Genomic DNA, 24,977 nt, shown 5'->3' with positions numbered 1-24,977 from the left:
GGTGAAGCATGGTGGTGGCAGCATCATGGTGGTGGCAGCATCATGCTTTGGGGATGTTTTTCAGCGGCAAGGACTGGGAGACTAGTCAGGATCGAGGGAAAGATGAACGGAGCAAAGTACAGAGAGATCCCTGATGAAAACCTGCTCCAGGACCTCAGACTGGGGGTGAAGGTTTACCTTCAACAGGACAACGACCCTAAGCACACAGCCAAGATAACGCAGGAGTAGCTTTGAGACAAGTCTCTGAATGTCCTTGAGTGGCCCAGCCATAGCCCAGTCTTGAACCTGGTCGAACATCCCTGCAGAGACCTGAAAATAGCTGTGCAGCGATGCTGCCCATCCAACCTGACAGAGTTTGAGAAGATCTGCAGAGAAGAATGGGAGAAACTCCACAAATACAGGTGTTCCAAGCTTGTAGCGTCATACCCAAGAAGACTCAATGCTGTAAATTCTGCCAAAGGTGCTTCAACAAAGTACAGGGTCTGAGTAAAGGGTCTGAGTACTTGATATTTAACAGGGTTTTTTAAATACATTTGCCCAAAAATGTTTTGCTTTGTCATTATTTGGTATTGTGTGTATGTTGTTTTTTTCCTCATAAATGTTATCACATTTAAAATAAGATTGTAACGTAAGAACATTTTGAAAAAGTCAAGAGGTCTGAATACTTTTCGTATGCACTGTAACTACTGCTGAACACACCATTTCTATTCATACACTGTCTATAATGTCTATACACACCATCATATACATATATATTTATATTTCCCGGACTCTGACATTGCTCATTCTAATATTTCTATATTTCCTAATTCCTTTATTTTTATTTTGGGGGATTTCCGTGTTTTGCGTTTTTAAGCATTTCGCTACAACTACGATTACATCTGCAAGATATGTGTACGCGACCTGTAACATTTTACTTTATTTGGCATCGTACTATGTCAAGATTCCTGAGGTAAGATTACTGTCCGAGTACGTTTTGATCGTTTGTTTTCCGAGTTAAAATGTAGCAATCGGGAATGTGAACATTTGTTTTTGCATGTAAAACCAAAAAGAAAAACGTAATATTTAGATATTCACATGTCGGTGGGGTTAAATGTGGAATGCCTGTTATTGGTTAAGTGCACAGCCAACACTTCCTGTCCTTTCAAAGTAGGAGTGCACCCTTCTAACTCCATTCTATGAATCTATTATTATATTTATTAAACAATAATAGATAGCTGCCTATACCGTAGATAGCTGTCTATACCAAGATAAAGTAAGAATTCTCAATTTCTGCACAAGATTTAATGTGTATTGACGTTTTAACCTGTCTGATTCAGAGGGGTTGGGTGAAATGCGGAAGACACATTTCAGTTGAAGGCGTTCAGTTGTACAACAGACTAGGTATTTCCCTTTCCCTTAAAATATTAGCTGACTGACATACTGTATATCCTAGCTACCTAGCTAACCATTGGTAATCTTATTCAATGATGCCATACAGCCAAAACAACAGTATTTACTGCTAGACAAGAGATAGGTGTTGTCAGTCTGGCACTGTCTAAAAATGTTAAAGGAGCAGGGCAGTTAAAAACTAGATTTTTACGTTTTCTTATAATATTTCCACACGCACAGAAAGCAGAAAGGGCCACGACAATATCAGTACCACAAAAAGGAAAACACAAAGCAGACCGAACACTTTGGTCCTTTAATAAAAACCTGCTATATGTAAAATATTGTGTGCTATAGCTTGGAAAATAAATAAATGTGACTCTGGATGGCAATATAATGAATTACAGCCTGTTCAGGTGGGATGGAACATTTGGCTCATGTCATGATGTCACAATGTGATCTGATTATAATAGACCAATGACTGTTCATCTGGATAAGGGGGTGGGCTCTAGACCATCCTATCAGCCAATTAAGGCTGTCTATATAAATATCTTCAAATTTGTTTCCTTACACCCACATGATCAGACTGAGCATTTCAAGGGCCAAAGGAGGCTCAGAGAAATAAACAATCAAATATATGTTGGAGTTATTTTCATTAAATAAACACACACTGTGATTTATTAGACAAACAGTAAAATTACAATGACTGGATGGGGGTTTTAATACCTGTCAAATACTCGCTTCCTCTGTCCTTGGGAGAATCTCAAATGCATTTCCTTGATTTGTTGCAATTTCTCTCCTCACCTCCTTCTCAAAACCCATTGGATGAGAAGGTCAGAGGGGTTTCAGACACACACAAACACACAATGCTTGAAAGGTTTACTGATTATAATGATTTCATTATTTGTTGTTATTATCAATGATTTTGCTAAAAGAACACATTGTATTATAACATCTGCTTCCAACTCACACACATAAATCCCCTGAACACAGCTCACACACCTAGATCTCCTGAATGCAGCTCACTCTCCAGATCACCTATATGTCATTATCACACACTAGTTCAGTTCTTTGCACCCCATCACTGTGAAGTATTGTTTGTTTTGTGACACACATTTTCAGAGCACTGGTTTTCGCATGATTTACTCCTCCCATGTATGATAGCTTTTGCCTGCCTCACTAATGACAACTTTTGCCTGCCTGTACTTCATCCCATTTGGACCCCCTGCACCTTTTCTTTTAACCTTTATTTAGCTAGGCAAGTCAGTTAAGAACACCTTCTTATTCACAATACAGCTTAGGAACAGTGGGTTAACTGCCTTATTCAAGGGCAGAATGACAGATTTTTACCTCGTCAGCTCAGGGATTCGATCTTGCAACATTTCGGTTGTTAGTCCAACCACTACGCTACCTGCCACCCCAATAATAAACACCTGCTGCGCCCTGCACTTGAAAACAGCTCTCTGTCTCCCCTAGTGTTCATTACACTTATATCAACTATTAATCATATAGAAATGCTGTTGTTTATTTTTTTCATTCTTCAGGAATGTTTAACATGGCTATACATGATGGAGGAGTTGACTTAAGCACAAAAGACCTGGCAACTAGGCATGACAAAGAAACATGGTGTCCATGTTTCTTGTGACATATTGAATGACATGTAGATGTTTTGTTGTTGCTAGGTGGAGCTAGGTTCCCATTGTAGCTACCTAGGCGTGCATTCCTGTAACTACACATGTGAAGCTGCAAGAAAATCATGTTTAAATATATATCGAACCATTTTGACATTTTGACCCTGATGTCACACATTGGCCCCTTTATTTGTAGAAAACCCATATATATTCCCACTATGCACATAGCATAGGAAACAATGTCAATTATATTATGCTTACTGTATGTATTACTGTATTATGCTACTGTATCTAAATGTTCATATTACCTAAATTACCTCAACTACCTCGTACCCCTGCATACCAGTACTCCTTGTATTGAGCCATGTTATTGTTATTTTATTGTGTTACTATTTCCTTTTTTTGTTGCTAATCTTTTGCATTGTTGGGAAAGGGCTCGTAAGAAAGCATTTCATAGTAAAGTCTACACCTGTTGTAGTCGGCGCATGTGACAAATACAATTTTATTTTATTTATTCACTTAAAGCAAGCATTCAGACCAGCCTTACTGATTGAACTTTCGTGAACCACATTAGAACAACTAATGTGTTATACTTTTGTTAATGAAACAGGTTGAAAGTAAAATATTAAGTGCCAGATATAGTTCTTGTTTAACTGAAGCACAGCTTGAGAGAATTAACCACAGCAATTGTGAAGTATTCCAACAATGTCTGGGATATTTTTCCAGATACAGCTGTAGTTAGTCTGTATTTGCTCCTGATTTGGGCATTGCAAAGTAGATTTAGTAGCCATTTGTTAAAATGCTCATGTAACTGGTAGGATGTGAATCTGGTCTCCCGCTCTGGAACCCAACGCCTGGTTTTAAGGTGTAGTCAGGGCTATCTCATCAACAGTGTTCTAACTCTTTGCACATACACTGCCTCCATCTAGTGGCCAAAATCTAAATTACACATGGGCTGGAATAATACATTATGGCCTTTTGCATTTCAAAGATGATGGTACATAAAAAATACAAAAGAACAGTTGTTTTTTTCTTTGTATTATCTTTTACCATATCTATTGTGTTATATTCTCCAACATTCCTTTCACATTTCCCCAAACTTAAAAGTGTTTCCTTTCAAATGGTATCAATAATATGCATATCCTTGCTTCGGGGCCTGAGTTACAGGCAGTTAGATTTGGGTATGTCATTTTTGGCAAAATTTAAACAAAGGGGTGGATCCTTCAGAGTTTTTAAAGGGATGCATAGCTGACACACCTGATTAAACTAATGGGGTTCTAAATCGAAGATTGCGTTTAGTGGAATTTTTGAGTCAGGTGTTCTAGCTTGGGATGGGACAAGAAGACCATAGCTTCCCAACCCTGTCCTACAGGTTAGATATAAGGAGCAGAATCCTGAGGGGTGCTGATTAAAATCCCAGCACTGGCAACAGTGGGAGATGTACTAGCAACCAGAGGGTTGCTGGCTTCTATTGCTGTTGTGAAATCTACTACTGTCTACGAAGCTATGCACCAATAATGAATACATTTTTAGGTAGTGAAGCAAAAGTACAGTGACAATAGACTGTCGGATGTAAGTTGTGCACTGGGGGCAGGAGTTAGCCCTTGGGGTGTACTATCGTCCTCTCAATGGACGTGTTGGGGAAAAGATACAAATGCCAAGTTTCAACCAAAAGTGGATGAAGTATTATTCTCTGTGTTGTGCCAATGTCCGCTAGTTTATCAAATATATGCTCTATTCAAGGTTCACTCTCAATAAATATGTGGGGAAAGACACACATTTCAGGTTTCATCCAACTGTGGGTGAAGTATTGTTCTCTGTGTTGTTCCAATTTCAGTCAGTTTATCAAATGTTGTATTCAAGATTTGCCGGCAGTTACAGTTGGTAGACCACTCACTCAAACAACAATATGTGTTTTTCAATGCTTTTTTATTAAACACGAGGCATTCATAAACATACAAAAGAATACAAAACTCCAAAGACTTGTGTCAATGAAAACAAAAAGAACATGAAATAAGTACAAAGCCTTGTAAGATAGAACTGTAACAAACCCAAAACCCCCAAAATAAAAGTCAATTGATAAAGAGAAAAACAGTCAAATAAGTGCTAAATATGCTCCAAGGTAACAGTTTCTAGAAAATGAGCCTCCATCAAATAATCAGTCTTTGAATTTTTGAGCCATTTATGTTTTTGGCCATCTGAAGATGGCAATTTTAAACATGAGATCAAAATTGTTGTCACGATATGCAGAATGAGAATTGTGAGTGGCTTGTCTTCTGATGGCCGTCAGGTTGATATTTTGACTAACAGCCTGTGCAGGCAGCAAAGGCACAGATCTCACAGATGTCCATAGGCACAGCAGCTGGAAGAAAGAAGAGAAAGTACAGTGTTAAAACACGTTCCATAATCACTCAATCAATCAAACTACAACTGCATATTGTAGAGACCAACTAGATGTACATAAGAGAGACATGTTCTACATACAATTCCGATCAATGACTCCATCAGCAAATTATTACGGTCTTATCACAGTCTTGTCCGATCCACCAAGTTGGACTGTAGTGGATATTATGCTATAGAGTGGTCTTTTCTTACCTAGTCTTGAGAGGGACATACTTGCCCCTCTCTTCATGCAAAGGTGCATGAACTCCTGTGGCAGGGAAGGGTTAGCACAGACAGAATCAAAGCTGGTGCTGGTGAGACGAGGATTCTGCATCCTGTTTACATTGCTGCCCTCTGCTGTCAGTTCTTGGAGCTTCTTCACTGATTCCAGTGAGAAATAAAAGTCTCCCTCCTACAGAGAAGAGATGAGAGGACATAGACACAGTTTAGACAAAGCACCATATCTGTGGGTCATATTGGGGTCCCAGCCAATCATTGCAATGCTTTACACATTCTGAATGTGAGGAGGATGCCCATAGACTTGCAATGCTGGCTTGCACCAAGTATATGCCTTGTTGCTAAAAAGAAAATGCTACACAGAATTGTGTCTGTTACAGCTACATACCGAGGGTTAACAAAACATTATTTCATTAGATTACTATTGACCATTTTGACATATCTGCAGTCAATAGTCATCATATGTATCATATGTACATTATAGTAAGGTAAACCTTGCTTTAAGAGGAGCCCTTACCTGTACTTTGACAGCTTGGGCTTCAGACACCAGACAGAGAGCCAGGACCATGAGAGCAATGGAGAGAATGGTCTTCATTTTGTCTTTTGAGAGGTTTGCTTTGAGCCTTTAGTCTTGCTGTTGTTGGTGTGTTTGGAAGATTGCTCACCTCAGTTTCTGCTCTCCGTTCATCTCCCTCCTTCCTTTTAAAGGGTTGACTCTCAACTCAGTTCAGTCATGCAGGCCTAGGATTGGCCGAGCTGCAAACGGGAGAAACGTATTTCTCACGGGTTAATGAGTAGTGATGGTGGATTTTACAATGTCATAAAGGTGGATTCATAAATCCTCTCTGACCTCATCCCAAGTCTGATGTTTTTATGGACACACTTGATGGTATGTCTTCTACTTTTGGTCACACACCTCCACTTACCACGTTGGTTAACAAGGAATCCCTGTTTACTGTTACACAAACTATCTTTATGTAAACTATCCATAATCTTTCTGACAAATTAAAGCTCATCTACCCCCTACATTTTTTTAAATTAATAATAATAAAAAAATAAAATAATAATATTTACAGTACCAGTCAAAAGTTTGGGAACACCTACTCAGTCCAGGATTGTTATTTACTGTTGCTATTTCCTACATTGTAGAATAATAGTGAAGACATCAAAACTATGAAATAACACACATTAAATCATAGTTACAAAAAAAGTGTGAAACAAATATATTTGAGATTCTTCAAAGTAGCCACCATTTGCCTTGATGACACCTTTCCACACGCTTGGCATTCTCTCAACCAGCTTCATGAGGTAGTCACCTGGAATGCATTTCAATTAACAGGTGTGCCTTGTTAACAGTTCATTTGTGCAATTTATCTCCTTCTTAATGCGTTTGCGCCAATCAGTTGTGTTGTGACAAGGTGGGTGGTATACAGAAGACAGCCCTATTTGGTAAAATACCAAGCATATTATGGCAAGAACAGCTCAAATAAGCAAAGAGAAATGAAAGTCCATCATTACTTTAAGACATGGTCAGTCAATCTGGGAAATTTCAAGAACTTTGAAAGTGTAGTTGTAAAAACCATCAAGCGCTATGATGAAACTGGCTCTCATGAGGACCGCCACAGGAAAGGAAGACGCAGAGTTACCTCTGCTGCAGAGGATAAGTTCATTAGAGTTACCAGCCTCAGAAATTGAAAACCAAAAAAATGCTTCACAGAGTTCAAGTAAAAAGACACATTTCAACATCAGCTGTTCAAAGGAGACTGTGTGAATCAGGCCTTCATGGTCAAAATACTGCAATGCTTTTTGTGGAGGTCTACAATTTTTTTCCTGAGGTCTTGGCTAATTTATTTTGATTTTCCCATGATGCCAAGCAATGAGGCACTGAGATTGAAGGTAGGCCTTGAAATACATCCACAGGTACACCTACAATTGACTGAAATGATGTCAGTTAGCCTATCAGAAGCTTCTAAAGCCATGACATCATTTTCTGGAATTTTCCAAGCTGTTTAAAGGCACAGTCAACCTAGTGTATGTAAACTTCTGACCCACTGAAATTGTGATACAGTGAAGTAATCTTTCTGCAAACAATTGTTGGAAAAATGACTTGTGTCATGTACAAAGTAGATGTCCTAACCAACTTGCCCAATCTATAGTTTGTTAAACTAGAAATTTGTGGAGTGTTTGAAAACTAGTTTTAATAACTCCAACCTAAGTGTATGTAAACTTTCGACTTCAACTGTATATATCTTTATGCTGAAGCTAGACAAACTTTGCATAGTTTGCACAAAATAACACTATTACACAGATGTTTATGCTAATTAGACATATTTGTTGAGGTCTGTACAGGATTTATTTGAATTAATCTGTTGTCTGTAAGGATGGTATAATGATTACCCTTTGGGCTCTAAGAAAGTTATTATAGCAAACTAAAACTAAATTGTATCATGAAAAAACTATTTTGTTAACTGAAATAAAATAATTAACAAACCCATTTGAAAGGCTAAAACTATATGGAAACTATTATCTTTAACACCAAAACGAACTAAAATAAAATAAGAGAAAAATAAAATGTATTCTAAACTTATAGAATGTGGCTTTCAAGCTTTTTGGCCGTGTACTTAATCTGGTGGGTAAACGGGATGTAACTGGATGTAACTGGATGTAACATCACTATCACTAGCTAACAGAGAAAAACTTGGCTAGGTAGCTAACTTGATTCTTCTTACATTTCAAATCAAATCAAATTGTATTTGTCACATGCGCCGAATACAACAGGTGTAGGCCTTACAGTGAAATGCTTGCTTTACAAGCCCTTAACCAACAATTCAGTTTTAAGAAAAATACCTAAAAATAAGAAACAAAGTAACAAATAATTAAAGAGCAGCAGTTAAATAATAATAGCGAGGCTATACCGGTACAGAGTCAATGTGCGGGGGCACCGATTAGTCGAGGTAATTGAGATAATATGTACATGTAGGTAGAGTTATTAAAGTGACTATGCATAGATAATAAACCGAGAGTAGCAGCAGCGTACAGGGGGAGGGGGGGGGATGCAAATAGACTGGGTTGCCATTTGATTAGATGTTCAGGAGTCTTATGGCTTGGGGGTAGAAGCTGTTTAGAAGCCTCTTGGACCTAGACTTGGTGCTCCGGTAACACTTGCTGTGCTGTAGCAGAGAGAACAGTCTATGACTAGGGTGTCTGGAGTCTTTGACAATTTTTAGGGCCTTCCTCTGACACCGCCTGGTATAAAGATCCTGGATGGCAGAAAGCTTGGCCCCAGTGATATACTGGGTCGTGTTGTAGTGCTTTGCGGTTGGAGGCCGAACAGTTGTTATACCAGGCAGTGATGCAACCCGTCAGGATGCTCTCGATGGTGCAGCTGTAGAACCTTTTAAGGATCTGACGACCCATGCCAAATCTTTTCAGTCTCCTGAGAGGGAATAGGTTTTGTCGTGCCCTCTTCACGACTGTCTTGGTGTGCTTGGAATATGTTAGTTTGTTGGTGATGTGGACACCAAGGAACTTGAAGCTCGCAACCTACTCCCCTGCAGCCCCGTTGATGTGAATGGGGGCGTGCTCGGTCCTCTTTTTCCTGTAGCCCACAATCATCTCCTTTGTCTTGATCACATTGAGTGAGAGGTTGTTGTCCTGGCACCACACGGTCAGGTCTCTGACCTCCTCCCTATAGGCTGTCTCATGGTGGTCGGTGATCAGGCTGTCGTGTCGTCAGCAAGCTTAATGATGGTGTTAGAGTCGTGCCTGGCCGTGCAGTCATTAGTGAACAGGGAGTACAGGAGGGGGCTGAGCACACACCCCTGAGGGGCCCCTGTGTTGAGGATCAGCGTGGCGGATGTGTTGTTACCTACCCTTACCACCTGGGTGCGGCCCATCAGGAGGTCCAGGATCCAGTTGCAGAGGGAGTTGTTTAGTCCCAGGGTCCTTAGCTTAGTGATGAGCTTTGAGGGCACTATGGTGTTGAACGCTGAACTGTAGTCAATGAATAGCATTCTCACATAGGTGTTCCTTTTGTCCAGGTGTGAAAGGGCAGTGTGGAGTGCAAGGAGACTGCATCATCTGTGGATCTGTTGGGGCGCTATGCAAATTGGAATGTGTCTAGGGTTTCTGGGATAATGTTGTTGGTCTACATTTAGGCAAAGTTGAAAGCATTGGATTGGTGGTAACATGGGCGAAAGAGAGAGTTTCATTATTGTAATGGTCGTTGTATGAAGGAGCGGAGGACCAATGCGCAGTGTGGTAAGTGTTCATATCTTTGTTTTTATTTTAAAATTTAAAGTTTTATTAAATTTTCTTGTTTTTCAATCAACCAACAAAACACATTCCGCATTCACAGATGTGACAGGTTTAAAAAAATAAAAATAAAATATATAATAATAACAATAAAAATAATAATAAAAAATAATGTTTTTTTTGGTGTATATATACATACACATATATACACATATCTTTATATACACACACATACACATATACATACGTACACATATAGATACATACATTCACACATATCCTACATACCTACACGTACTCACAAAGAACAATGGAAAAAAATATATTAAAAAACATTTAAAAACCATATAAAACTTGCAGCAGCACTATCAAGGTTCTTATTAGCTATTTCTAGCCTTCGCTGAGACGACGAGCCAATAATTAGTTTTTAGATTTTACAGCACCTTACACAACATGTATCTGCTCATTTCCCTAATCACCCCGTTCACTCTGTCCAGGTTGAAATATAGTTGAATGGTGGAGACCAGAGTCTATCAAACTTGGGCTGTCTCTTGTGGAGGTCATAAGTGAGCTTTTCAAGAGGGAGAAAGTCAACAATCTGATCAATCCACATTTTAAATGTAGGAGGGGTATTAGAGGCCCACAATAGAAGAATACATTTCTTAGCAAAGTATGTAATAGTCATAAGCAAATTTTCTCCGTCAGGATCAAGAACAAAGTCCTGCTGGGCATTAAGAAGATAGATACACGGGGTCATATCAAACTGTACATCTAGTATTTTCTGTGCAGCAGTATGTATAGAATCTGAATCTGGCAGAATCTGGCAATCTCTCTACAGCTCCAAAATACATGCATATAGGTTCCACTTTCAGAGGTACATCTTTTACAGTTAGGAGACATATCTATTTTCATTCTATGGAGTCTCAAAGGAGTGTAATAACATTTGTACAAAAATGTGTAATTCGATTCTTTCAGTTTTACATTAGTAGAGGTGCAGTATACCCTGTTGCAAACCTCCGCCCATACCTCATCACTGATAGTCAGACCAAGGTCCTTTTCCCAGATTATTTTCAAAGGAGTAAAGAAGGAGCCTCCTTTCTCAGAAATAACATATTTTGCTTTTAATGGATTGTGCTGTGACAAGAAGGGTTTCAACTTCATTCAACTGAGTTCTAAACCTCCTCTTGGAAGTAAATGAGGAAATGACATGTCTAATTTGAAGATATATATATATATATATTGTTTTTTGGGGGGGGGGCACATTGAATTCACTGCAGAGCTCTTGAAAGGATTTCAGTGTAGTGGTTTTCTGATGAAATAGGTCTGAAAAGGTCCTGATTCCTAGAGTATGCCAAAGATTAAAGTTGGCATCCCTCAGGGCTTTTGGCAAGTCTGGGTTGCCTACTATAGGCGAGTGAGAACATGTATGGGAGGAAATGCCCAGGTATTTCTTACAGTCCCTCCACGCTAGTAGGGTGCTGTAAATCAAAGGTTTTGGCTATGTTGCCCACTTCACTAAAGTTATTAATGAATATAATTGAACTTAAGGGCGTTCATATCTTTTAATAAAGTAATTGAACACTGAACAAAACAATAAATGACAAACGAAACAGTCCCGTGTGGAACAAACACTGACACGGAAAATAATCCCCCACAACTCAAAAGTGAAACCAGGCTACCTAAGTATGGTTCTCAATCAGGGACAACAAATGACAGCTGCCTCTGATTGAGAACCATACCAGGCCAAACACAGAAATCCCAGATCATAGAAAAAGGAACATAGACAACCCACCCAACTTACGCCCTGACCATACTAAAACAAAGACATAATAAAAGAACTAAGGTCAGAACGTGACAATTATACCATATTTGTTTGTTTAATTCCAAGTCACATTGTTATTGACTTTATCATTTTAACCTAACCTATGACCTGAACCATCACCTTTTGTATTACTGCCCCCCCAGTTGCAAATAGTGACATCCGAAAAAACACCCCAAAATATATATAACACAAATGGATCCAAGCCTCACATACCGTAAAAGCCTCAAGCCGTAAATACCATATGGGTGTGAAAAACGTGTAACTCAGTTATTGAACTGTGATCAGAGACACCCTTAGTATTAGAATGCGTGTTGCTTTACACACACACAGATGTTTTGAGATAAGGCCATTAGTCAGTATCCTCTCCATTAAGTCTACACTCAGCAGTATGGACCAACAGTAGGAGAGTAGACAGGGCATGCTCCATCACTGGAATACCAACATTACCAGCAGTATTCTATGCATTATTTATATATTCTCTGAAGCTTAAATGTACATCTAATAACTGACCATCATATTGCCACTTTCCATACATGCTCCATGTAAAATAAGTGTTGATGCTGGCCATAAAAAACTCCACACTGTTTGTCTCCGGACACTGTTGACAACCTTGCATCATAGTGGGACAGTTAGGAGTGGCTCCCTTGCTTTAAATCACTCTTCTTTTTACAGCTCTCAAAGTGTGCCATAAATTGTTCCCTTTGCATCAGAAGGAGTGGGCCTTGTCTGATAGCTTTGGAAGAGCGCCAACAGGTTAGTTTCAATGCAGGTGAAGCGGATGTGAGTGGATGACAATATCAATGTAGCTATTCACCTCACATTCTGTATAACATTGATATTATAGATTGAATCATGACATAGACTGAAACTAAATATTACCAGCTGGCAAGGCATTGGAGGCTGTCAGAATGACATTTTACGGATTGATCTATGAATCTGAGTGAATGTGTGTTCAGAATACCTTTCAAAAGTAATTTTTTCTCTAAATGTGCACATACCTTTTTGTCGCCACAGGATGGTAAATATTAAAACAAGTACCGATTGCATGTTATTTTTGACGGTCTAAACAAATAAAACCTGCTTTCAGACACACAATTCAATCATTCAGGAAACTTTTCAAGTTCTGATTACTGTGCATAACAGAAATGCAAGGGCAAATTTCTAATGGCTGGTAAATCAGGACCAAGGCTAGTGTTATTAAATGTATGAGAGAATATGTAGGGAAGGAATGAAATCTTAACAGTTTCTCTGTGGCTGTGGAGGCAGAGGGTAGTCTGGAAATGTAATTAAAAACAGTCTAGAAACAAAATGCACAGAACTAAATCTAGCTTCAATGATTCATTTCAAACAGTTTTGCCCGCTGGGATAATAGTGGACAGCTGTGGACGCTTTCTGGGACAGATTGGGATATATCGTCTTCGGAGGACCTTTGGGTACATTGGGTCATGCAGAATGTTTGCTAGAAGCCAATCCACATTGTCACATAATATTTGAATTGGACATATTGGGCCATGTAATACTTTGCAAGAGGCCCCACAGAATTCTATCATATTATAATATTATTGGATACAATTAGGTGCAGCAGTGGAGGCTCCTCAGAGGAAGAAGGGGAGGACCATCCTCCTCAGCGAATTTCAGAAAAACAAAATAGTGAAACATGAAAAAAGTTATTATTTTTTAGATATACACTGTAACTATACTAAATATTTTCACGTGACCAAATAATTGATCAGAACACATTGTTTTGCAATGAAGGTCTACAGTTGCCTCAGCAGCACTCTGTAGGGTAGCACCATGGTGTATTTGGAGGACAGCTAGCTTCTGTCCTCCTCTGGGTACATTGACTTCAATACAAAACCTTAGAAGGCTCATGGTTCTCACCCCCTTCCATATGACTCTAGTACTGAAAGCTAAAGCTAGCAAGCACTGCAGTGCATTACATATGGTGAGTAGTCGACTCAGAGAGAAAGGCAATAGTTGAACAGTTTTGAACAAAAGAGCAAGAGTGTGAGGGAGAGAGAACTTACTTAGCAAGTGTGAAATGCAGCGAGAAATATGTTAGTTAATGTAGAGGCTAATGATTGGGCATATTTTTTTGTCATTAAGTTAATTTACCAAAATCGCTATTTAGCAAGTATTTTACAGCCATATCCAATACAAGGTGTATCAAACTCATTCATTATACACTTCAGCAGTGTTTACCACTCCTGCTCCAGGCTATTTGCTTTGAGACCGGCATAATATTGTCATGAAACAAGCAAGGAGCTGGTTTCGAACCCCCAGCACGCTATCAACTGTGCCCAAATGTATTAATTGGGGTTGGGTCCGATTGTGGCAAAAACACTTTATCAATTGGAATCTTTAACATGGAAAGGGGAAAAAATATTATTATTAGTTTTTCACAAGCATAGCAGTATGGGCTATTAGCTGAACAATAGACTATTCAACCTTTACTAAAGAATTGTCGTATAGCCAAGCTGTAGATAGATGAGAGAAATAATGAAATAATGATGTCTGGTATGAAAGTGAACTGTGTTTGTGTGTGATCAGGGATGTATTCATTGTCCCGATTCTGTTGAAAAACGTTTCTTAAACGGAAGCAAACGGAACGAACAAGGATAAACATACCTGAATTTGTCCAATAGAAACTCTTGTTTGCAACTGGACTAATGATTACACCCTAGATCAGCTAGATGCAGGCAAGAGTGTGCAAGGCGGTATTGAATGTGTCACTGTCTGTCACCTTTATTACTCAAAATTCTCTCGACCTGTGCGCCTACGTTGTAAACTTTCATTCATAGGCTAGGTTGTAGCAACCTCATGATGGGTACAGGGAAATTTGAGTATCATGTAATACCTATCGTTATTACATTGAGCTGGGTGAATGGAATATGAATGACAGTCATCCAATATGCTATAATAATAATAAGGCCATGATCATAAAAAAAATAATCATCCTTCCTCATTTTAAATGACACTAGCCACCACTGAGGTACAGCAAAGATGCCCATACATAGTAGTTTGCGAAATAATTCACCCCCCTTGGCATTTTTCCTATTTTGTTGCCTTACGACCTGGAATCAAAATTGATTTTTGGGGGGGTTTGTACCATTTGATTTACACAACATGCCTACCACTTTGAAGATGCAACATATTTTGGGGGGATGAAACAAACAAGAAATAAGACAAAAAAACTGAAACTAACTAACAGAAATGAACTAAAATAACTATTCACCCCCCCCCCCCCCCCCCAAAGTCAATACTTTGTAGAGCCACCTTTTGCAGCAGTTACAGCTGCAAGTCTCTTGGGGTATGTCTCTATAAGCTTGGCACATCTAGCCACTGGGATTTTCCCCCATTCTTCAAGGCAAAACTGCTCCAGCTCCTTCAAGTTGGATGAGTTCTGCTGGTGTACAGCAATCTTTAAGTCATACCACAGATTCTCAATTGGATTGAGACCTGGGCTTTGACCAGGCCATTACAAGACATTTAAATGTTTCCCCTTAAAGCACTCAAGTGTTGCTTTAGCAGTATGCTTAGGGTCATTGTCCTGCTGGAAGGTGAACCTCAATCAAAGTCTCAAATCGCTGGAAGACTGAAACAGGTTTACCTCAAAAACGTCTCTGTATTTAGAGCCATCCACCATTCTTTCAATTCTGACCAGTTTTCCAGTCCCTGTTGATGAAAAACATCCCCACGGCATGATGCTGCCACCATCATGCTTCATTGTGATGAGAGGTGTTGGGTTTGCACCAAACATAGCGTTTTCTTTGATGGCCAAAAAGTTCAATTTTAGTCTTATCTGACCAGAGTACCTTCTTCCGTATGTTTGAGGAGTCTCCCACATGCCTTTTGGCAAACAGAAAACGTGTTTGCTTATTTTTTTCTTTAAGCAATGGCTTTTTCTGGACACTCTTCCGTAAAGCCCAGCTCTGTGGAATGTACGGTTTAGTGGTCCTTTGGACAGATACTCCAATCTCTGCTGTGGGGCATTGCAGCTCCTTCAGTGTTATCTTTGGTCTCGTTGTTGCCTCTGATTAATGCCCTCCTTGCCTGGTCCATGAGTTTTGGTGGGGGTCCCTCTCTTGGCAGGTTTGTTGTGGTGCCATATTTTTTGCATTTTTTAATAATGGATTTAATGGTGCTCTGTGGGATGTTCAAAGTTTCTGATATTTTTTATAACCCAACCCTGAACTGTACTTCTCCACAACTCTGTCCCTGACCTGTTAGGAGAGCTCTTTGGTCTTCATGGTGCTGCTTGCTTGGTGGTACCCCTTGCTTAGTGGTGTTGCAGACTCTGGGACCTTTCAGAACAGGTGTACTGTATATATACTGAGATCATGTGACAGATCATGTGACACTTAGATTGCACACAGGTGGACTTTATTTAATTAATTATGTGACTTCTGGTAATTGTTTGCACCAGATCTTATTTAGGGGCTTCATAGCAAAGGGGATGAATAAATACGCACGCACCACTTTTCCATTGTTTTTATTTCACTTCACCAATTTGGGCCATTTTGTGTATGTCCATTACATGAAATCCAAATAAAATTTCATTTAAATTATAGGTTGTAATGCAACGAAATAGGAAAAACGCCAAAGGGGATAAATACTTTTGCAAGGTACTATATCTGATGAACGTTCTGTCAAAATCTGATCAAGATCTCTATTAGCTGTGAACACGTGAGACTGCACTAGGTGTCATATGAGGCATGACACCTACTGCAGCTTTCATCTCAGCCAAGCACTAAAACATTAGCACAGTGGTATTCAAACTTTTTCAGCGGGAACCCCATTTTTCACACCAAATCTAATGATTCTCCAAAACATTTCTATATCGTCCCATACAATAATCCTTACTCTTCAATTTTTTCCTAATTCTTTTTGTAGCTTTTTTTGGGCGACAACACTGCAGTTGATCCCGACTTTGACTACCACTGCCTCAGCAAATCCCTTTGGTGCTCCAAGACAGGGTTCCAAGAGGTTTCCTACACAGGCCTGTCTTTATCACAATGATGTCAACCAAGTGATGTTGAGGATGATAAGTGCAATCACATAACTAAATAAGATATTTATTTCCACATGTTCATTGTTCACAACAATGTGCTTGGGTAATGGATATGATTGGACAGGTGGTCTATCTGGTGAAAGACTGAGAAATCGGCTAAAGTCTGGGAAAGGCAATGGCTAAAACAAGCAAGACTAATAACACTCATTGAGCCTTGAGTAAAGTAAATCATCAGCTTTCAAAAGAGCTACAAAATTGGCACTTACTTCACTGGAATACCACAAGTGAAATTCTTATTACATGATTTCAACATCCTAAGAAATATAAGAAATGGTACAAATTATAATTAAATTGCAAACATGCCAAACTCTCCAAACTCAGATTGCTGGATCCATTTGGGATTCCTGGCTCCAATTTCTAGTGATGAAGTTGTTGCACAGGAAGTTTAATAATGGCCCTACAGTGTGACTAATCAAACGACTAGAGAATTTCCCACCACAGAGTGAGTGGAGTAGATAGGCTACACAGCTACCAGATAGCTCTAATTCTAGAGAATCTGAGAGGAGGGAGTGATAAAGGGGACTGTTGATGTGTTGTTATGAATAAATGAACATGTGTGTTCAGCGGTATTCTATTAGCTGTTTACTACGCTATTCCTGTAAATCCCTGTTGTTTTGAGCTATATTTAGCAGCACTGCTATACTAAGGTGACTGCACGTGTCCTAACAAACAGGCCACTTCTGGCCAAATCCTCGTAAAGGGTAGATAGCGATCACTTTCAATTTTTTCTAAAGTCTGTATGTGCCTTAACAACAACTTTGGCAAAGTTGCAAATCTTCAGAACAAATATCGTTGTCAGTCTGTCAAAAAGTGATCCCACAAAGCAGGACAGGAAATCTTTACTAATATATATAAATAATACCACATTTATATTTTCATAATCATCAAATAAGTACCCACAGGGCACAGACGTCAATTCAACGTCTATTCCACGTTGGTTCAACGTAATTCCATTGAAATTATGTGGAAACAATGTTGATTCAACCATTGTGTGCCTAGTGGGTATCAAATCCAGCATCCATACAGTGGGGCAAAAAAGTATTTAGTCAGCCACCAATTGTGCAAGTTCTCCCACTTAAAAAGATGAGAGAGGCCTGTCATTTTCATCATAGGTACACTTCAACTATGACAGAGAAAATGAGAAAAAAAATCCAGAAAATCACATTGTAGGATTTTTAATACATTTCTTTGCAAATTATGGTGGAAAATAAGTATTTGGTCAATAACAAAAGTTTATCTCAATACTTTGTTATATACCCTTTGTTGGCAATGACAGAGGTCAAACGTTTTCTGTAAGTCTTCACAAGGTTTTCACACACTGTTGCTGGTATTTTGGCCCATTCCTCCATGCAGATCTCCTCTAGAGCAGTGATGTTTTGGGGCTGTTGCTGGGCAACACGGACTTTCAACTCCCTCCAAAGATTTTCTATGGGGTTGAGATCTGGAGACTGGCTAAGCCACTCCAGGACCTTGAAATGCTTCTTACGAAGCCACTCCTTCGTTGCCCGGGCGGTGTGTTTGGGATCATTGTCATGCTGAAAGACCCGGCCACGTTTCATCTTCAATGCCCTTGCTGATGGAATGAGGTTTTCACTCAAAATCTCACGATACATGGCCCCATTCATTCTTTCCTTTACACGGATCAGTCGTCCTGGTGCCTTTGCAGAAAGACCGCCCAAAAGCATGATGTTTCCACCCCCATGCTTCACAGTAGGTATGGTGTTCTTTGGATGCAACTCAGCATTCTTTGTCCTCCAAACACGACAAGTTGAGTTTTTACCAAAAAGTTCTATTTCGGTTTCATCTGACCATATGACATTCTCCCAATCTTCTTCTTGATAATCCAAATGCTCTCTAGCAACCTTCAGACGGGCCTGGACATGTACTGGCTTAAGCAGGGGGACACGTCTGGCACTGCAGGATTTGAGTCCCTGGCGGCGTAGTGTGTTACTGATGGTAGGCTTTGTTACTTTGGTCCCAGCTCTCTGCAGATCATTCACTAGGTCCCCCCGTGTGGTTCTGGGATTTTTGCTCATCGTTCTTGTGATCATTTTGACACCACAGGGTGAGATCTTGCGTGGAGCCCCAGATCGAGGGAGATTTTCAGTGGTCTTGTATGTCTTCCATTTCCTAATAATTGATCCCAGAGTTGATTTCTTCAAACCAAGCTGCTTACCTATTGCAGATTCAGTCTTTCCAGCCTGGTGCAGGTCTACAATTTTCTTTCTGGTGTCCTTTGACAACTCTTTGGTCTTGGCCATAGTGGAGTTTGGAGTGTGACTGTTTGAGGTTGTGGACAGGTGTCTTTTATACTGATAACAAGTTCAAACAGGTGCCATTAATACAGGTAACGAGTGGAGGACAGGGGAGCCTCTTAAAGAAGTTACAGGTCTGTGAGAGCCAGAAATCATGCTTGTTTGTAGGTGACCAAATACTTATTTTCCACCATAATTTGCAAATAAATTCATAAAAAATCCTACAATGTGATTATCTGGATTTTTTTTCTCTTTTTGTCTGGAAGTGTACCTATGATGAAAATGACAGGCCTCTCTCATCTTTTTAAGTGGGAGAACTTGCACAATTGGTGGCTGACTAAAACCTTTTTCCCCCACTGTACATGATGTACAGCCAGTTTTCCTGGTGTCAGACTTCTTACGTATGCAACCTTATCTCTTATAGCAGCCGATGGTCAGATGAGCAGACTATATATCGTCATGCCTGGGCTGTAAACTGAACAAATTATCTCTATCTAACAGCCTTATGTAATAGGCTAGCCAATAAAGGGAAGTTGGTGGTTATCATCGTCAGCTCCCTATAACACCTCTGATATTGTTATGTCAATGCTTACTATGTTTACCACCAGTTATCACATGATTTTCCACATAGAAATATATTCACAAATATTTCACACAATTACGTATTATGTAACGTTACTGAGCAAGCTCCTTTACAGTGAAAGAATAAGTATGTTTGCATCTGTAAGGTCTGATAGGGCACAATATAATGGGATGTCTGTTCACTCATTGGCTTAAAGGTAATTCAGCCCATGGAAGGTAGACAGACTCTTTATACTGTAGGTGTGGAGGAGGAGGAGGAGCTAGTGGGTCTAAATGACACAGGTCATTACACAGCATCCACCTGGAAGTTTCTTCATTACAACTCTTATGGCCCTGCATGACCTGAGGACCAATTTTAGAGTAGATCATCTTTCAGAGAGTGATTTTATCTTTAAAAGGGAAGAACAATTAAGCAATAATGCCCTTAAAATGGTCCTGGCACTGGTTGGTGACAGCCAGTGCTTGCCTCTTCTTTGGCGGAGAATTGGACATCCCACTCACATCATTGCCAGCTAAAATGTCATCCCAGCACTTTCTGTTCTCCATGTTAGGGGCTGCCAATAACTCTTTAGTGAGCTCTCCGGTGGCCACTCACAGCCATTATTTCTCGTGCCTAAGCCGCTGGTCATTAGTTATTCACAGGTCATAGAGGCAGACAGGTACAGTGTCTTCGGAAAGTATTCACACCTCTTTATTTTTTGTCAACCTCTTTGTTATGGCAAGCCTAAATAAGTTCAGGAGTAAAACATTGCTTAACAAGTCACATAATACGTTGCATGGACTCATTCTGTGTTGAACAATAGTGTTTAACATGATTTAACATGATTTTTGAATGACTACCTCATCAATGTACCCCACACATACAATTATCTGTAAGGTCCCTAAGTCTATCAGTGAATTTCAAACACAGATTCAACCACATAGACCAGGGAGGTTGTCTAATGCCTAAGGCACTTATTGGTAGATTGTCACGTGGGCATAAATGATTCAGGAGACAGGTGCAGGAATTTGTAATATATATATTTTTTAATTACACCCACATTATGGCGTGCCGTGTAAAGGCAAGAGGACGTAGACCAAGCAAACACTATACAAAACACAGGGTAGAAACCCAAAACAAAAGAGTGAGGAGTACCTTGAATAAATAACACACGCGCACAATGATTAACACGAGACCCGTAATCATCTGCGCAATCCACAATGGCACAAAAGCTAAAACACACAGCATAGGTACTCACACGCACCAACAGACAATGTAACAATAATTGACCGGACAATGGGAAACCAAGGACACACTTATACAATTACTAATCACTGGGAATAGGGGCCAGGTGTGCATAATGAAAGTTCCAGAGGGATCCGTGACATAGATAGGTAGTAAAAAAAAGCAGATATTGAATATCCCTCGTAGTATGGAGAAGTTACTTATTACACTTTGGATTTTGTCACACCCTGATCTGTTTCACCTGTCTTGTGCTTGTCTCCACCCCCCACCAGGTGTCTCCCATTTCCCCCGTTTATCCCCTGTGTACTTACCTGTGTTTTCTGTTGGTCTGTTGCCAGTTCGTCTTATCTTGTCAAGTCTTACCAGCGTGTTCTCCCATTTTCCAGTATCTCTAGTTTATGTTTTCTAGTCCTCCCGGTTCTAACCATTCTAAATGCCCTGAGCCTGCCTGCCATTCTGTCCCTGTTTAAAGTTGTCTTGGATTACCAACCTGTGTCTGCCTTGGCCATGCCATTTGCCTGCCCTCTGTTTTGTAATAAACATCTATGATTCGAACTGTCTGCCTCCTGTGTCTGCATCTGGGTCTTATCCTGAGTCATGTTAGTGTGGACTGGCCATGACTGACCCAGGAGACAAGGACCAGTTCCGCAATGTTGTCTCCTCCCAAGGAGCCACCATTGGAAGACACAAGGAGTTACTTCAAAATCTTATGGAAGGATTCCAGACCTTGGCGAAACACCATGACTGCACTTTCAATACATTGCTGGTGCAATTCCACAGATTGTCTATTAGGCAGCCAGCCACAACAGTAACCTCCCAGCCTCTCAGTAACCATGCTGTCAGTAGCACGTCTCCCCAACCCACCACCGGCTTCCCGAGAACCCCTGCCTACCTCCAATGGAGCACTATGCTGGAGATTCAGGAACCTGTCGGGCATTTCTCCCGCAGTGCTCCCTCATCTTTGAGCTGCAGCCCTGTTCTTTTCCCTCGGACTGCTCGAAGATAGCGTACCTTATAACGCTGATGTCCGGGATGGCTCTCTCCTGGACTACTGCGGTGTGGGAGCAACAATCCACTGTGTGCTTCAATATGGAGGAGTTCATGGCGGAGGTAAAACACATGTTAGATCCTCCGTCGTCCGGGAGAGAGGCAGCTTGGAAGCTAATCTTACTACGTCAAGACTCCAATAGTGTAGCAGACTATGTGGTCGATTTCCGCACGTTGGCCGCTGAGAGTGTCTGGAACCTGGAATCCCTGATAAGTTTTACGCTGGTGGGCCGTACTGAGAATATTCAATCCCCCATTACTCGTATCCCTCTCCATGCCGTCCTTCTGTGTGGTGACCAGTCAAAATCTCTCCGGGTACTCATTGACTCTGGGGCAGATAATAGTTTTATGGATACCATCTATTTTGTGAAATGCACCAGTCCCTCCTGCAGCAAAGCACAAAAAAACATGATGCTGCCACTCCTGTGCTTCACGGTTGGGATAGTGATATTTGGCTTGCAAGCCTCCCCCTTTTTCCTCCAAACATAGTGATGGTCATTATGGCCAAACAGTTCTATTTTTGTTTCATCAGACCAGAGTACATTTCTCCAAAAAGTACAATCTTGGTCCCCATGGGCAGTTGCAAACCATAGTCTGGTTATTTAATGGCGGTTTTGGAGCAGTGGTTTCTTCCTCGCTGAGAGGCCTTTCAAGTTATGTCGATATAGGACTCGTTTTACTGTGGATATAGATACTTTTGTACCTGTTTCCTCCAGCATCTTCACAAGGTCATTTGCTGTTGTTCTGGGATTGATTTGCACTTTTGCACCTAAGTACTTTCATCTCTAAGAGACAGAATGCGTCTCCTTCCTGAGCGATATGAAGGCTGCGATGTCCCATGGTGTTTATACTTGTGTACTATTGTTTGTACAGATGAACGTGGTACCTTCAGGCATTTGGAAATTGCTCCCAAGGATGAACCAGACTTGTGGAGGTCTACAAAAATTTTTTCTGAGTTCTTGGCTGATTTCTTTTGATTTTCCCATGATGTCAAGCAAAGAGGCACTGAGTTTGAAGGTAGGCCTTGAAATACATCCACAGGTACACCTCCAATTGACTCAAATTATGTCAATTAGCCTAGCAGAAGCTTCTAAAGCCATGATGTCATTTTCTGGAATTTTCCAAGATGTTTAAAGGCACAGTCAACTTAGTTTATGTAAACTTCTGACCCACTGGAATTGTGATACAGTGAATTATAAGTGAAATCTGTCTGTAAACAATTGTTGGAAAAATGACTTGTGTCATACACAAAGTAGATGTCTTAACCGACTTGCCAAAACTATAGTTTGTTAACAAGACATTTGTGGAGTGGTTGAAAAACGAGTTTTAATGACTCCAACCTAAGTGTATGCAAATTTCCGACTTCAACTGTATATTATTTTGTATACATATTGCATTTTTCCCATCACCTAATGAACAACCACAATACCAGTCTGGTGTTAAGCTTTCTGTCCTCAGGAGATTGGGGATAGAAACAAGGGTCTGGGGGATGAGGAACATGAAGCATAAACATGCCTGGCATAGCCTTATGAAGTACACATTTGACAGCTGCACAGAAGGCACAAATGCAAATCAGCAGAACAAGCACAGAGGCCAATAATGGAACTAAGATGGAAAACATCTCAAATGTCATAGTTTATCTTTCAACCACCCAAAAGGGAACCAGGAGTCATGTCCTGTAGGGGTGTAGGTGTCAGCCAACTGAGTCAAATCCGTGAGAATCTCTGCCAACACATTCAATGGGGGAAATATAATTTAGGGCCCTGCAATATCAAATCAAAATCAAATCAAATCAAATCACATTTTATTTGTCACATACACATGGTTAGCAGATGTTAATGCGAGTGTAGCGAAAAGCTTGTGCTTCTAGTTCCGACAATGCAGTAATAACAAGTAATCTAACTAACAATTCCAAAACTACTGTCTTGTACACAGTGTAAGGGGATAAAGAATATGTACATAAGGATATATGAATGAGTGATGGTACAGAGCAGCATAGGCAAGATACAGTAGATGGTATCAAGTACAGTATGTACAAATGAGATGAGTATGTAAACAAAGTGGCATAGTTTAAAGTGGCTAGTGATACATGTATTACATAAGGATACAGTCGATGATATAGAGTACAGTATATACGTATGCATATGAGATGAATAATGTAGGGTAAGTAACATTATATAAGGTAGCATTGTTTAAAGTGGCTAGTGATATATTTACATCATTTCCCATCAATTCCCATTATTAAAGTGGCTGGAGTTGAGTCAGTGTCAGTGTGTTGGCAGCAGCCACTCAGTGTTAGTGGTGGCTGTTTAACAGTCTGATGGCCTTGAGATAGAAGCTGTTTTTCAGTCTCTCGGTCCCAGCTTTGATGCACCTGTACTGACCTCGCCTTCTGGATGATAGCAGGGTGAACAGGCAGTGGCTCGGGTGGTTGATGTCCTTGATGATCTTTATGGCCTTCCTGTGACATCGGGTGGTGTAGGTGTCCTGGAGGGCAGGTAGTTTGCCCCCGGTGATGCGTTGTGCAGACCTCACTACCCTCTGGAGAGCCTTACGGTTGAGGGCGGTGCAGTTGCCATACCAGGCGGTGATACAGCCCGCCAGGATGCTCTCGATTGTGCATCTGTAGAAGTTTGTGAGTGCTTTTGGTGACAAGCCGAATTTCTTCAGCCTCCTGAGGTTGAAGAGGCGCTGCTGCGCCTTCTTCACGATGCTGTCTGTGTGAGTGGACCAATTCAGTTTGTCTGTGATGTGTATGCCGAGGAACTTAAAACTTGCTACCCTCTCCACTACTGTTCCATCGATGTGGATAGGGGGGTGTTCCCTCTGCTGTTTCCTGAAGTCCACAATCATCTCCTTAGTTTTGTTGACGTTGAGTGTGAGGTTATTTTCCTGACACCACACTCCGAGGGCCCTCACCTCCTCCCTGTAGGCCGTCTCGTCGTTGTTGGTAATCAAGCCTACCACTGTTGTGTCGTCCGCAAACTTGATGATTGAGTTGGAGGCGTGCGTGGCCACGCAGTCGTGGGTGAACAGGGAGTACAGGAGAGGGCTCAGAACGCACCCTTGTGGGGCCCCAGTGTTGAGAATCAGCGGGGAGGAG

At 40.5% G+C, this 24,977-nt stretch overlaps 1 protein-coding gene across 1 annotated transcript; it reads right to left on the bottom strand.

Annotated features, from left to right (window-relative positions):
• Positions 1-4,909: 4,909 nt before the first annotated feature.
• LOC139369858 (guanylin-like) lies at positions 4,910-6,374 on the bottom strand. Its single transcript, XM_071109138.1, has 3 exons — positions 6,136-6,374; positions 5,595-5,793; positions 4,910-5,361 (listed from the first exon to the last, which is right to left on the bottom strand). The coding sequence occupies exons 1-3, from the start codon at positions 6,211-6,213 to the stop codon at positions 5,303-5,305; spliced, it is 336 nt and encodes a 111-aa protein (XP_070965239.1). The 5' UTR covers positions 6,214-6,374; the 3' UTR covers positions 4,910-5,302.
• Between the last annotated feature and the right edge of the window lie 18,603 nt (positions 6,375-24,977).

This window comes from Oncorhynchus clarkii, chromosome 17 (assembly GCF_045791955.1).
Source record: "Oncorhynchus clarkii lewisi isolate Uvic-CL-2024 chromosome 17, UVic_Ocla_1.0, whole genome shotgun sequence".
Taxonomy (NCBI): Eukaryota; Metazoa; Chordata; class Actinopteri; order Salmoniformes; family Salmonidae; genus Oncorhynchus; species Oncorhynchus clarkii.
This window is presented reverse-complemented; position numbering and strand designations above follow the sequence as displayed.

Bases quoted from the DNA above. Each gene is read 5' to 3' on its own strand.
- LOC139369858 (XM_071109138.1), bottom strand. From the start codon at position 6,213: ATGAAGACCATTCTCTCCATTGCTCTCATGGTCCTGGCTCTCTGTCTG. The intron at 5,794-6,135 runs GTAAGGGCTCCT...TCTTCTCTGTAG, and splicing joins CCCAAGCTGTCAAAGTACAG to GAGGGAGACTTTTATTTCTC. The intron at 5,362-5,594 runs GTAAGAAAAGAC...TCTTTCTTCCAG, and splicing joins TATGTCCCTCTCAAGACTAG to CTGCTGTGCCTATGGACATC.